At 42.9% G+C, this 14,568-nt stretch overlaps 1 protein-coding gene across 1 annotated transcript in view; it reads right to left on the minus strand.

Annotated features, from left to right (window-relative positions):
- Window positions 1–14,568, minus strand: part of LOC126194745 (NACHT domain- and WD repeat-containing protein 1) — a 633,295-nt gene that overhangs the window by 193,756 nt on the left and 424,971 nt on the right. The window contains exon 6 of the mRNA XM_049933012.1: window positions 11,570–11,737. Within this exon, the coding sequence (XP_049788969.1) occupies window positions 11,570–11,737 (168 nt within the window). The remainder of the gene's footprint in view (window positions 1–11,569; window positions 11,738–14,568) is intronic.

Raw genomic sequence — 14,568 nt, forward strand, 5'->3', positions numbered from 1 at the left:
CCTTGGAAAGATCACAAAAGTACCAACTGGCAATACATTGGTATTTGATCACTGAATTTAAAAACTGCATTCTGGATCGAGTAATCCTTCTGAAATACGAACTGTGATACGCTAAGTAAATAATTTCCACTTAAGAACGCGACTACTCTTGAGTTATTAAAAATGCTACACCAGGAAGGACACCAAATAGCGTAATTTTACTTACTGTGCATATACAGTGTAGGAGGGAGAACATCTGAATAAATTTTTAGGTGATACAGAGGTATAAACGGTGTAAATTTAGTGCAAGGAGCTGTCACTTTCAGCGGTCAAAATGGCCTTATCACGGGTAGGCAAAGCGTCGAACTGAGCTTGGATAACATATAACCGTATTAGAAAGTTGCTATGTAAACAAAGAGAGCTTCCTCACAGATTTAAGAGATGTCAGAACCTAGTCGACAAACAAAAGCTGAACTAGGCGAAATTGAGCATAAGAAGAGTAATGAGAGAAGCGATCAGTGACTTTGAAAGGACAATTTTGCCAACACATCCGACTAAAAACCCTGAAAGATTTTGGTATAACGTGAAATCGGATCGAAATCATGTATTCAGTCACTCAGTGACCTTACCGCCAGCGGATCGGAAGATGGAGGTCGAAATATTGAATTCGTTCTTCCAAAACTGTTTCACTGCGGAAGGTCGTGATACGTTCTACTTTAAATCATCGCAAGAAGGCCGACATGCTGAGATAAGTAATCATTTACTAGAAAAGCAACTGCAATCGCTTAGTAGTGGAAACGCGTCTGTAAGAGATGACATAACTTAAGACTCTACAGAGATAACGCGAAAGTAATTACTTCCTTTCTATCAGCACTGTTTCGTAGGTCACTGGAGCAACGAAGGGTACATAACGATTGGAAAAAAAGTACCTCATTCTAGTTTCAAGAAAGGTCGTAGGACATGCATACAATTGTAGGCCTATATCGCTGACGTCAGTCAGTTGCAGAATTACGGAACATGTTAGGTGGTTACGTGTTACAACGTTTTGGAGAATGCGAATATTCTCTATAAAAATCAAGATTATGCAAGCAGAGATATTGCGAAATTAAGTTCGCCGTGTTCCTCCATAACATCCATAGCACAGTAGACAACGATACTCAGGTTGATGTCGCGTTCAGCAAGGCATTTACTACAGTTCCTCACTATGGTTTAGTGAAAAAATACAAGCTTACCGAGTGTCGGATCAGATTGGTGACTGCATTCAAGCCTTCCTTGCAGACAGAATTCGTCACGTCGGTCTTAACGGAACAAAACCGACAGATGTAAAGGTAATTTCAGGAATACCTCAAGTAGGTGGGAGAGGACCGTTACTGTTTACAGTGTGTATAAATGATCTACACTACTGGCCATTAAAATTGCTACACCATGAAGAAATGCAGATCATAAACGGGTATTCATTGGACAAATATATTATACTAGAACTGACATGTGAATAAATTTTCACGCGATTTGGGTGCATAGATCCTGAGAAATCAGTATCCAGAACAACCACCTCTGGCCGCAATAACGGCCTTGATACGCCTGGGCATTGAGTCAAAAAGAGCTTGGATGGCGTGTACAGGTACAGCTGCCCATGCAGCTTCAACACGATACCACAGTTCATCAAGAGTAGTGACTGGCGTATTGTGACGAGCCAGTTGCTTGGCCACCATTGACCATACGTTTTCAGTTGGTGAGAGATCGTGGAGAATGTGCTGGCCAGGGCAGCAGTCGAACATTTTCTGTATCCAGAAAGGACCGTACAGGACCTGAAACATGCGGTCGTGCATTGTCCTGCTGAAATGTAGAGTTTCGCAGGGATCGAATGAAGGGTAGAGCCACGGGTCGTAACACATCTGAAATGTAACGTCCACTGTTCAAAGTGCCGTCAATGCGAACAAGAGGTGACCGAGACGTGTAACCAATGGCACACAATACCATCACGCCGGGTGATAACGCCAGTATGGCGATGACGAATACACGCTTCCAATGTGTGTTCACCGCGATGTCGCCAAACACGGATGCGACCATCATGATGCTGTAAGCAGAACCTGGATTCATCCGAAAAAATGACGTTTTACCGTTCGTACACCCAGGTTCGTCGTTGAGTACACCATCGCAGGTGCTCCTGTCTGTGATGCAGCGTCAGGGGTAACCGCAGCCATGGTCTCCGAGCTGAGAGTCCATGCAGCTGCAAACGTCGTCGAACTGTTCATGTAGATGGTTGTTGTCTTGCAAACGTCCCAATCTGTTGACTCAGGGATCGAGACGTGTCTGCACGATCCGTTACAGCCATGCGGATAAGATGCCTGTCATCTCGACTGCTAGTGATACGAGGCCGTTGGGATCCAGCACGGCGTTCCGTATTACCCACCTGAACCCATCGATTCCATATTCTGCTAACAGTCATTGGATCTCGACCAACGCGAGCAGCAATGTCGCGATACGATAAATCACAATCGCGATAGGCTACAATCTGACCTGTATCAATGTCGGAAACGTGATGGTACGCATTTCTCGTCCTTACACGAGGCATCACAACAACGTTTCATCGGGCAACGCCGGTCAACTGCTGTTTGTGTATGAGAAATCGCTTGGAAACGTTCCTATTGTCAGCACGTTGTAGGTGTCGCCACTGGCGCCAACCTTGTGTGAATGATCTGAAAAGCTAATCATTTGCATATTACAGCATCTTCTTCCTGTCGGTTAAATTTCGTGTCTGTAGCATGTCATCTTCGTGGTGTAGCAGTTTTAATGGCCAGTAGTGTATTTACCATTATTAAAGTTCCAACCCTCGTAATTTAATAGTCAGAAGTGTAGATTGGTTATGCACAGCTTCTATCATGTAGTGTTTTATAGAGCTGTAAACACAAAACCATTTCAGTGTATTGGTTTCTTCACTGTATTCTTTTTTTTTCATTCAAGCTAATAAAACAAAGGCATATGGTATTATCTGTTGTTCTTCGGATTAGACCTGTGGCATGAATTGTTTATTATTGTAGTAATACTATTGTTATCATCATTATTACTCAATGAGACAGGCTTCGATCTGTATAAGCTTTATGTATTTGGCAACGATCTTCGTTTTGCTCTCCGTGCAAAATTCCTTTTTGAGTAGGATTGTTTGCGGTCCTCTGTCCATGGAGCAACGCGTCTTCGTGTCGGTTACTCTGAGCGCTTCACACCATTTGGTCTGCTAAAGCAGAACATGTGGTTTTGGGTTTTTGTTTTAAAATATATCTTTTCCGTCAGCCTGTTAACGTCCTATCTTTTGAAGTGACCATAGAACCATGTCCATATTTTATGCATCGTTTCTATACTCTGCACAGTTAAATTTCTAGGTACTGCTTTTTCTACATTGGAAATCCAGCTTTGGACCTATCACTGGTTTTCACTATTCATCTTTCGAATCAGATGACATTGTAGCATCAGATTAGAACATCCTGTGAGTTGTTTCTATTTGGTCCTATACTTTAACTTGCTATTTAGATATATAACGTTCGTGTGATTTCGTCTGTTGTCACACAACATGTTATAGTCTTTATTAGGTATTATCAATTAATCAGGGAATAGGATCTCTACTTGTAACTTTTATTTTTATCATATCGCCTCTCTGGCAGTTTTATTCTAAACTGATGATGAATGTTGGATGTTGCATATAACCCCCAGTGTTGCTCATCTTATGACCTGAGATATGTTATTACAGCTACATTTTAAGACTGAGGACTGATATTACAGGGTAAATATAATGGTTATATGTTTACATCTAGATGATCGCTGGAAGATACGCATGGTTGTAGTGCCACGAAACCAGTCGTGAATCCAATAAAAAGAATCTTTATACAGCTGAAGCAGTTTTTCACTTTCTAACATAGAGATACGCAGCTGTGGTGCCCTGTCGTACGAGGAGCATTCAAGTTCTAAGGCTTCCGATTTTTCTTCTCTGGACTGGAAAGAGATATAAACATGCGCATTGTTTTAAAATGAGGCCACGTTCACTGTCAATACGTCCCAGAGATGGCAGCACCGTACGGCAGATGGAATTTTACCGCCAGCGGCGAGAATGAGAACTGTTTTAAATACTTAAAATGGCGACGTTTTCCTTACTTGAACAGCGTGCAATAATTCGTTTTCTGAATTTGCGTGGTTTGAAACCAATTGAAATTCATCGATAGTTGAAGGAGACATGTGGAGATGGAGTTATGGATGTGTCGAAAGTGCGTTCGTGGGTGCGACAGTTTAATGAAGGTAGAACATCGTGTGACAACAAACCGAAACAACCTCGGGATCGCACAAGCCGGTCTGACGACATGATTGAGAAAGTGGAGAGAATTGTTTTGGGGGATCGCCGAATGACTGTTGAACAGATCGCCTCCAGAGTTGGCATTTTTGTGGGTTCTGTGCACACAAACCTGAATGACGATCTGAAAATGCGAAAAATCTCATCCAGGTGGGTGCCACGAATGCTGACGGACGACCACGTGGCTGCCCGTGTGGCATGTTGCCAAGCAATGTTGACGCGCAACGACAGCATGAATGGGACTTTCTTTTCGTCGGTTGTGACAATGGATGAGACGTGGAAGCCTTTTTTCAATCCAGAAACAAAGCGCCAGCCAGCTCAATGGAAGCACACAGATTCACCACCACCAAAAAAATTTCGGGTAACCGCCAGTGCTGAAAAAATGATGGTGTCCATGTTCTGGTACAACGAGGGCGTAATCCTTACCCAAGGCGTTCCAAAGGGCACTACGGTAAAAGGTGCATCCTACGAAAATGTTTTGAAGAACAAATTCCTTCCTGCACTGCAACAAAAACGTCCGGGAAGGGCTGCGCGTGTGCTGTTTCACCAAGACAACGCACCCGCACATCGAGCTAACGTTACGCAACAGTTTCTTCGTCATAACAACTTTGAAGTGATTCCTTGTGCTCCCTACTCACCTGACATGGCTCCTAGTGACTTTTGGCTTTTTCCAACAATGAAAGACACTCTCCGTCGCCGCACATTCACCAGCTGTGCTGCTATTGCCTCAACGATTTTCCAGTGGTCAAAACAGACTCCTAAAGAAGCCTTCGCCGCTACCATGGAATCAGCGTTGTGAAACATGTGTACGTCTGCAGGACGATTACGTCGAGAAGTAACACCAGTTTCATCGATTTCGGGTGAGTAGTTAATTAGAAAAAAAGTCGGAGGCCTTAGAACTTGAATGCACCTCGTACAGTTATTTTGCTTTTTACATTTGACTCGATTTTGTAATCCCTGAAATAACATCATGTATCCTGGAGAAGAAATAAAAACTTCGCGGTTTGCCGATGATATTGTAATTCTGTCAGAGACAGCAAAGGACCTGGAAGAGCAGTTGAACGGAATGGACAGTGTCTTGAAAGGAGGATATAAGATGAACATTAACAAAAGCAATACAAGGATAATGGAATGTAGATTAAATCTGGTGATGCTGAGGAAACTAGATTAGGAAATGAGAGACTTAAAGTAGTAGATGAGTTTTGCTGTTTGGGGAGCAAAATAACTGATGATGGTCGAAGTAGAGAGGATACAAAATGTGGACTGGCAATGGCAAGGAAAACGTTTCTGAAGAAGAGAAATTTGCTAACATCGAGTATAGATTTAAGTGTCAGAAAGTCTTTTCTGAAAGCATTTGGATGGGGTGTAGCCATATATGGAAATGAAACATAGACGATAACTATATAGTTTAGACAAGAAGAGAATAGAAGTTTTCGAAATATGTGGTGTTACAGAAGAACGCTGAAGATTAGATGGGTAGATAAAGTAACTAATGAGGAGCTACTGAATAGAATCGGGTAGAAGAGGAATTTGTGGCACAACTTGACTAGAAGGGATCGGTTGGTAGGACACGTTCTGAGGCACCAAGGGATCACCAGTTTAGTATTGGAGGGCAGCATGAAGGGAAAAACCGTAGAGGGAGACCAAGAGATGAATACAAGAAGCAGATTCAGAAGGATGAAGGTTGCAGTAGGTACTGGGAGATGAAGAAGCTTGCACAGGATAGAGCAGCATGGAGGGTTGCATCAAACCAGTCTCTGTACTGAAGACCACCACAACAACAACATCCTCTCAATTTGTGAAGATTCATCATTTCCTCCTGGACGTTTTTATTTTGTCAGGAAGTGAAATTACTACTACAAATTCTTGAGTAAAAGCATTTGACACTCTTTTAGCCGCTCTGGATCTCCGATGTTTTTGGCCGTACAGTGATAGTGTCATGGAGTGAGAGGGTCCTTGGTCCAGTATCGTACTAAATAGTCAGCCGTCACACTCCATAGTTGGTTCGACTTTCCGAATGCTGTAGATATCTAATGGACCTGTGAGATCCACAGCGACTGAACTTTGTAAATATTCTGACTGATTTGATTTTTGTTTTTCGTAGCTATTTATGCACGTTGTCATTTGGTAACGTTCTTTAAAAAATGAAATAATAAACTTTACGATTATGTTGAATGAAGTCTGATCTGTGGAATGGATACATAACTCGAAATGTCGTGTTGCGTGTTGCAACTGCAAGTGGTGTGCTTGCTCTGTGTTATTGTTAGCAAAACTTTACACGAATCGAGTGGGCAATGCAACTCCCAGTACCAATAACGAAATATAGTAGCTACAAAATATATTCAGCCCCGTAGGCAGTGAATCATCTGGCCCTGTTCAAAACTAAACTTTGGTCCCTCTGCACATGACAAATAAATTAAATTGTCTTACCCCTAAAACAGCAACAGAATAACGCGATATATTCTGGTCTCTCATAAAAAATATGAATGCTAGCTACAGGCTCAGCAGTGTGCAATGCTGGCCATAATAGGCCTACTGGAAATGCACATGGAATTCATTTGTCTGATAAACGAGAACATTTGAGAATATCCAACTTCTTTGAAAAATATATATTGCATGTTAAGTTTGGCTTTTCAAAAACATCTGATAATTGAAGCTACATTACTCACAACTGATTCACAAACAATAACATTTAAACATCAAGTATTATCTAATTTCCTTAATCCAACATAAACGCGAATCGTCAAATTACACATAGCTCTGTTAACAAATCTTAAAAGCATTACAAAAATGAAATATCTAACTAGTCTTTTTCCCAAAACATTTACGTATATTCTGGGGTTGTTCAACAATTACACATTATCAGCCAACTCATCTATACTACCGCGCTGGCAGAAACAGAAATCATAGTTATTTAACACTTTTACCTTATTTCCATGAAGATTTCTGCTTCCATGTTCAACGATATTGACATACCTACATCAATCTAACTATTGGTGGCAGCACACCACAAAGACTGCCTACTTCATCGTCTTTCCCTCACTGACAGCTGCCTACAACGAAGCTCCCAGCGCTCTCTTACTCCAACAAAGCAGTATCTTTGGCTCTGCGGTCGCGCACAGTCAGAGATTCACACTGTCGAGCCTATGAGAGATATTCATCGTTTATGGTATACTAGTTTATTTTATTAACATTCTTATCTCATTCCGGTGCCACATACAAGTGCGCCACAGTATACTCCTTTCAGTTTATATGTTGTGACACTTGGGTTCCTAAAGCATTTTAAGAGAATTTATTTTCATTTGCATACAGGGTGGTGCAAATAAAAATAGGCTGGAGAACAGAGTTCCAGGGTTCAAAGAAACACAGCAGAGAAGAGGAAGTCCAGTACTAATCTGACTGTAGCAGATGTTAAAAGTGACCGTCATTCATCTCTTGACACTTTTGGGCCATGATCAGCAAGCTGCTTAAGGCAGATCGAAGCTGGACTGCTGGAACTGCTGCAGTCTCATCCGAAAAGTTCCGCTGCAGTTCTTGAAGACTATGAGGGTGGTTGTGATACACCTTAGACTTGAGAGTAATCGTGTACTGACAGATCAGGTGACCTGGCTGGCCAGCTAGGGCCGCAACTAGACTGACCTCTGCTATCAAGTCTGTCGGGTGCGAAGATTATGTAAATGTGCTCCAAGCTTTGATCGACTGTATGCGCAGTTGCTCCATCATGTTGAAACTAATGTTAGGTCTTTTTCTCCTCCGTTAATGCTGGTTTCAAAATGTTGGCAATCTAACGTGCTGAAGTCAGCGTCTGATGAAAGAAGATGGGCTGAACAATGTGACGTGCAGAGGCTACACGCCAAAACCCAACCTTCTGATTGTACAACGGTGTTTCGTGGAAGTTATGCCGATTCTCCACTGCCCGGGCCCTGTGATTCTGTGAGTTGACATAACCGGCCAGGTGAAACCAGGTTTCACCAGTCATAAAGAACAGGTCCATGTCCAAGCCATTTACTGTTATCTCAGCGAACAGCCACTCACAAAACTGGAGCCGCTGAGGAGCATCTGCTAGTTTTACTCCATGAACAACAGACATTCGGTAGGGATTCATCTGCAGGTGCAGGTGGAGTATTACGTGATATGCCGATCTCTTGCGACAGGCATCGGGTTGATATGGTAGAGTCCGAAGCATTTTCTGGTGTGCGGGCACGTTTCGGAATGTTTGTTGACTTGTTCAGAACAGATCCTGTCCGACGCCATTTTCGGACTAAGCGTTGCGTGGCACTCCTTGACACCATTAAACTTGTCTGCAAACAACTAGTTACCGCGACTTCGTTGTCACGTAACTTTCCACAACGAACACCCGCTACTCTACTGTGGCTACCATCGTCCCCTTTGCACTGCTCCACTCACACTGACACAGCACACACTACGCTCTGAACCGGCGTGGCAGGCGTACACGTGGTGAGCACGTCACGGGGTGTGCTTAGATGCATACTTTCACGTGCAATCGTATTCACTAGTCTGAGCCACTTTTATTTGCCCGATCCTATTTCTGTTCCACGTTTCCAATAAACATGTGAAGAACGACAGTCGTTTCTCGTGTTCCACCTTTTGAATGTGAAACTCACTAGTTTTTTTAAATACAAAATTATCCATTTTTCTCATTTTTACGACAAGAAAGTAATGAGGCTGATTTTCTTTGCAAGATGTGGCAACCTTGCAGGCTTGCGTAGGCACAATATCTTTGACCTTGGTCCATAAGCTGCTTCTAGTCCAAGAGGCACATCACTGCAACTGCTCAGTCGTGAGTTGTGCTGTAATAAGTTAACACATGTTTGTGTCTCTCGTCACGGAAATAGAAGCGCATAATATTGCGCAACGGTAGGCCATTTCTTTTTGCGTTAAACTGGGTGAAAACGCGAAGACAACTTACGGTAACCTTCAGAAGGCTTTTGGAGAGGAGGTTATTTCAAGAGCTCAAGTTTTTCGTTGGCATAAAATGTTTAGTGAAGGCAGAACGAATGTTGAAGATAAAGACGGCAGTGGACGACCATCAACCTCACGGACAGATGTCAACTTGGGTGAGTGCCTTTAGGACAAACAGTTAACAAATGTTACTACAAAGAAATTTTAAAAAGTCTTCGTAAACGAGTTCTTCGTTTCTGTGCCAACATTGCTGATAATTGGATTCTGCATCACGATAATGCGCCATCCCACACTGCTCTGTCAGTACAGCAATTTTTAACCTCAAAACAAATTTCAGTACTACCACAGCCACCTTATTCAGCAGATATCTCTCCGTGTGACTTTCTTCTATTTCCAAGAGTCAAAACGGCGGTCAAGGGACACCATTTTCAAACAACACAAGATGTCCAAAAAGCTGTGACGAGGGTCTTGGAGGATATTACAGTAGATCAGTTCCAGAAATGTTACCATCAATGGCAGAAGCGCTGGAAGAGTGTGTGCAACCAGAAGGAACTACTTTGAAGGAGACAACACTGAACTTGACTAAAACGGTAAGCAACATTTTTTTTTCACATCAGTTTCATTACTTTATTGTCGCACCTCGTATCTCTCAGATCAACAGCGACTATCTACGTTTACAGGGTGTTACAAAAAGGTATGGCCTAACTTTCAGGAAACATTCCTCACACACAAAGAAAGAAAATATGTTATGTGGATATGTGTTCGGAAACGCTTACTTTCCATGTTAGAGCTCATTTTATTACTTCTCTTCAAATCACATTAATCATGCAATGGAAACACACAGCAACAGAACGTACCAGAGTGACTTCAAACACTTTCTTACAGGAAATGTTCAAAATGTCCTTCGTTAGCGAGGATACATGCATCCACCCTCCATCGCATGGAATCCCTGATGCTCTGATGCAGCCGTGGAGAATGGCGTATTGTATCACAGCCGTCCACAATACGAGCACGAAGAGTATCTACATTTGGTACCGGGGTTGCGTAGACAAGAGCTTTCAAATGCCCCCATAAATGAAAGTCAAGAGGGTTGAGGTCAGGAGAGCGTGGAGGCCATGGAATTGGTCCGCCTCTACCAATCCATCGGTCACCGAATCTGTTGTTGACAAGCGTACGAACACTTCGACTGAAATGTGCAGGAGTTCCATAGCTCCATCGTGCATGAACCACATGTTGTGTCGTACTTGTAAAGGCACATGATCTAGCAGCACAGGTAGAGTATCCCGTATGAAATCATGATAACGTGCTCCATTGAGCGTAGGTGGAAGAACATGGAGCCCAATCAAGACATCACCAACAATGCCTGCCCAAACGTTCACAGAAAATCTGTGTTGATGGCGTGATTGCGCAATTGCGTGCGGATTCTCGTCAGCCCACACATGTTGATTGTGAAAATGTACAATTTGATCACGTTGGAATGAAGCCTCATCCGTAAAGAGAACATTTGCACTGAAATGAGGATTGACACATTGTTGGATGAACCATTCGCAGAAGTGTACCCGTGGAGGCGAATCAGCTGCTGATAGTGCCTGAACACGCTGTACATGGTACGGAAACAACTGGTTCTCCCGTAGCACTCTCCATACAGTGACGTGGTCAACGTTACCTTGTACAGCAGCAACTTTTCTGACGCTGACATTAGGGTTATCGTCCGAAGAATTGCCTCGTCCATTGCAGGTGTCCTCGTCGTTCTAGGTCTTCCCCAGTTGCGAGTCATAGGCTGGAATGTTCCGTGCTCCCTAAGACGCCGATCAATTGCTTCGAACGTCTTCCTGTCGGGACACCTTCGTTCTGGAAATCTGTCTCGATACAAACGTACCGCGCCACTGCTATTGCCCCGTGCTAATCCATACATCAAATGGGCATCTGCCAACTCCGCATTTGTAAACATTGCACTGACTGCAAAACCACGTTCGTGATGAATACTAACCTGTTGATGTTACGTACTGATGTGCTTGATGCTAGTACTGTAGAGCAATGAGTCGCATGTCAACACAAGCACCGAAGTCAACATTACCTTCCTTCAATTGGGCCAACTGGCGGTGAATCGAGGAAGTACAGTACATACTGACGAATGAGCTCTAACATGGAAATTAAGCGTTTCCGGACACATGTCCACATAACATCTTTCCTTTATTTGTGTGTGAGGAATGTTTCCCGAAAGTTTGGCCGTACCTTTTTGGAACACCCTACATATCAGGGCTGCGCCTAACCGAGTGCAAAGTGAGACATGGTGTGGGGGGAAGTGTATCTGTTGGCTGTACTCACGTGCCAGCTCGCCCAGACAGAGCTCTGGGAACTCGTGGTCCTGCTGCTTCTCCAGCGCCGTCCTCCAGTGCAGGTCGACGGCGTGCAGTTCATAGCCGCGCTGCCGACAGCGCGCGCGCACCGCCGGGTACACCTTGTTGTGCAGCGCGCCCTTCTCCACGCAGCAGTCTGCAACACGGGTCATCGTTCCACGAGTCACTCAGGGTGCACTCGGTAGAGTGTGGAAGACTGGATTAGGTATGTGACATCACGGGGGACCATATTACAGATAAACACCAGTTAAATCTTTGGAAGTCTGAGACATGGTGCGGCGCGGCACGTTACTTTTTATCGCCCTGCCAGTGTCCAGCAATGTTCATTTGTCTAGCTAAAAGCTGTAGTAGAAAATACTAGACCACTACTGTCTACTGCAGGTCGCAACATACATAGAATTATCCGGTAAACGGGATGTGGCTAGTACTGAAATAAAAGTTTTAACTTGGCAATGTAAATTTTCATGTGTATTTTTACGATAAAGATCACAGTTAATACTGCAAAGTCCGTACTAAGTGTCTACACAATGCAAAGCTCCCACGCACTGCACAATCACACACGTAGCTAGTTTATGGTATTTACACCCGTTACCGAAGTTAATGGAGTTGACTAGATCGTTTAGTTATGAAAATGCTCGCTCAAATGTTGTGCCCTCTGCTCTACACGTAATACCTGTTCCAGTCTTAGACAGCACAACACGCCACGCGGTTTTAACTAACAGTCAAAAGCAATAATTTTGATATTCCGTCCGAAATTCCACACGACTTCCACTATACCGTTCACTTAAATACACTTTGTACTACTTTGCGAACTCGTAATTAGCATATTTCCGCGATTTTACAGTACTTTCGTCGGAGCTGCTTTCAATGATATGTTACTAGTTCAAACCCTCAGCCCTGACTTCCTAGATGACACCAAAGGCTTTGTTCCCAGCATAGACTGGCGCGAGCCTGCATTTTTCTGATTGGCTGATATCACAAACAGCAAATCAGGTTGCAGTATTATCCCGCGCTAACCCGCGCTTTACTTTAATGACCAATCATAGTAAAACATTTGTTTCTGTGGCAATATCTAAATAAATAAATTTAGAAAAGTATCAAATATAAAATTACTCCTTCTGAAATTACCGATTAATAAGTGTTCTACTCACGATTTATGAGTACCATAAACTGACTCCACATTTAATTATAGTAAATCCCCTGTATAGTTTAACTGGTACTTCGTGAATAAACAAAACAATTTTCATTTACTTCTGTTCTTCTTCACGCATACAACACTCACACGGCTAATTACTACACATATAAAGCAATTATAATTATGCAAATACATTAAATATTAATCAAACATAACATTGCAACATTGTTTTGACTACGACTGCTAGCACTGTCCATCAGCTGCTGACCTCTGCCGCCTACTAGTACAACTACGTGCAGCTCTGTAACTCAGGTCCATGTCAGCTGGTGACATCTGTCGATGACTCATGCCTATAACGATATCGTCCTAACAAGTGACAGGAGCGATGCAAAGGCGCTACGCCTCGATGGCAAAAAGCATGGGAAACCTCTCTGGTTTCCTCCTTCTTCCCGAACATCCGGGAACGGTTGAGGCTCAGACACGTTGACCCAAGTCGCGGTACGCCACACTTCCTGACGGGCCGTGTCCCTTACCCTACACACCTGCACCGCTCTGGCCTTAGCCAAAGTGATATGTGTGAATGGGAGCAATATGGATCCGACGAACACCTAACACTAAAATGTAAGGCCGACGTCAGAAATCGAAGACTCAGGGCAAGCTTTAAGAGACCTAGATAACTGGAGCATGCATAACCGCAACAGTGATGAAATGTCAAGAGCGCTACACAAGACTTACAACCAGCAACGACCATATACAAGATCACGCCCCGAAACACTGCCTACACCACAATATGATGTACAGAGATTCAAACACTGATATGGAAAAACATGGATATATAGAAACAGGTGATGACATGAACACTCCAATATCACTAAGATACATATACGATACAGTAGCAAATCACACGACTGCAACAATACTACAAGTAATACAAACATGGAATTTAGAAATAAGTTAGTAACAGAAGTAAAACAACGGATTTTCCTGTTTGCACAAGCAAAAGCCGGCCGGAGTGGCCGAGCGCCTCTAGGCGCTACAGTCTGGAACCGCGCGACCGCTATGGTCGCAGGTTCGAATCCTGCCTCGGGCATGGATGTGTGGATGTCCTTACGTTTGTTAGGTTTAAGTAGTTATAAGTTCTAGGGGACTGATGGTCACAGCAGTTAATTCCCATAGTGCCCAGAGCCATTTGAACCATTTTTTTTACAAGCAAAACAAGTATTTAGTTCTTCGGATGATTATTTTCAAACATTTAAACGCGTAATTTGTGAAATGTATAAGATGCAAACTGTAAAACATTTGAACTTTATGAAGTTGTGCATAAACGTACATACGCACTATAATAAGACGTAAATACACAAACACAACTGCACAACATAGATAAGAAGCGCCATTCGGAGAGACGGGGCTTGAAGGCTCCTCTCCCGCTTACGGCGTGGTTAAGTGGAGCAAGCAATTGTAGTAACAAATGATACTGTCATACCTTAAGCAAAAATCTCGTAAGTTACTATCACAGCACACATGCAAAGAGTAGTAGCTATAGAAGAATAGAATATGCTAATTCAGCCAGACAGATCGAAGCCCTTCCACTTGAAATAGCTAGGTAAAAGAACCTCTTTAGCTATCTGAATCTTTCCGTTCGTGTATCATTCCTTTCTTAAGAATATAGTAATTTTTTCCAATTGTACTTAATGTATCTTGTGTTGTTTTGTTTTGTTTCTCTTTTTTAATTAACAATTGAATTATACAAAAAACAACAAACGTACTAAAATTCTGAAAATTGCTTGTTTGTAGTAGCAAACGAACCACTGTGGTTACCAAGGTGGTGTATC

This window comes from Schistocerca nitens, chromosome 7 (genome assembly GCF_023898315.1).
Source record: "Schistocerca nitens isolate TAMUIC-IGC-003100 chromosome 7, iqSchNite1.1, whole genome shotgun sequence".
Lineage (NCBI taxonomy): Eukaryota > Metazoa > Arthropoda > Insecta > Orthoptera > Acrididae > Schistocerca > Schistocerca nitens.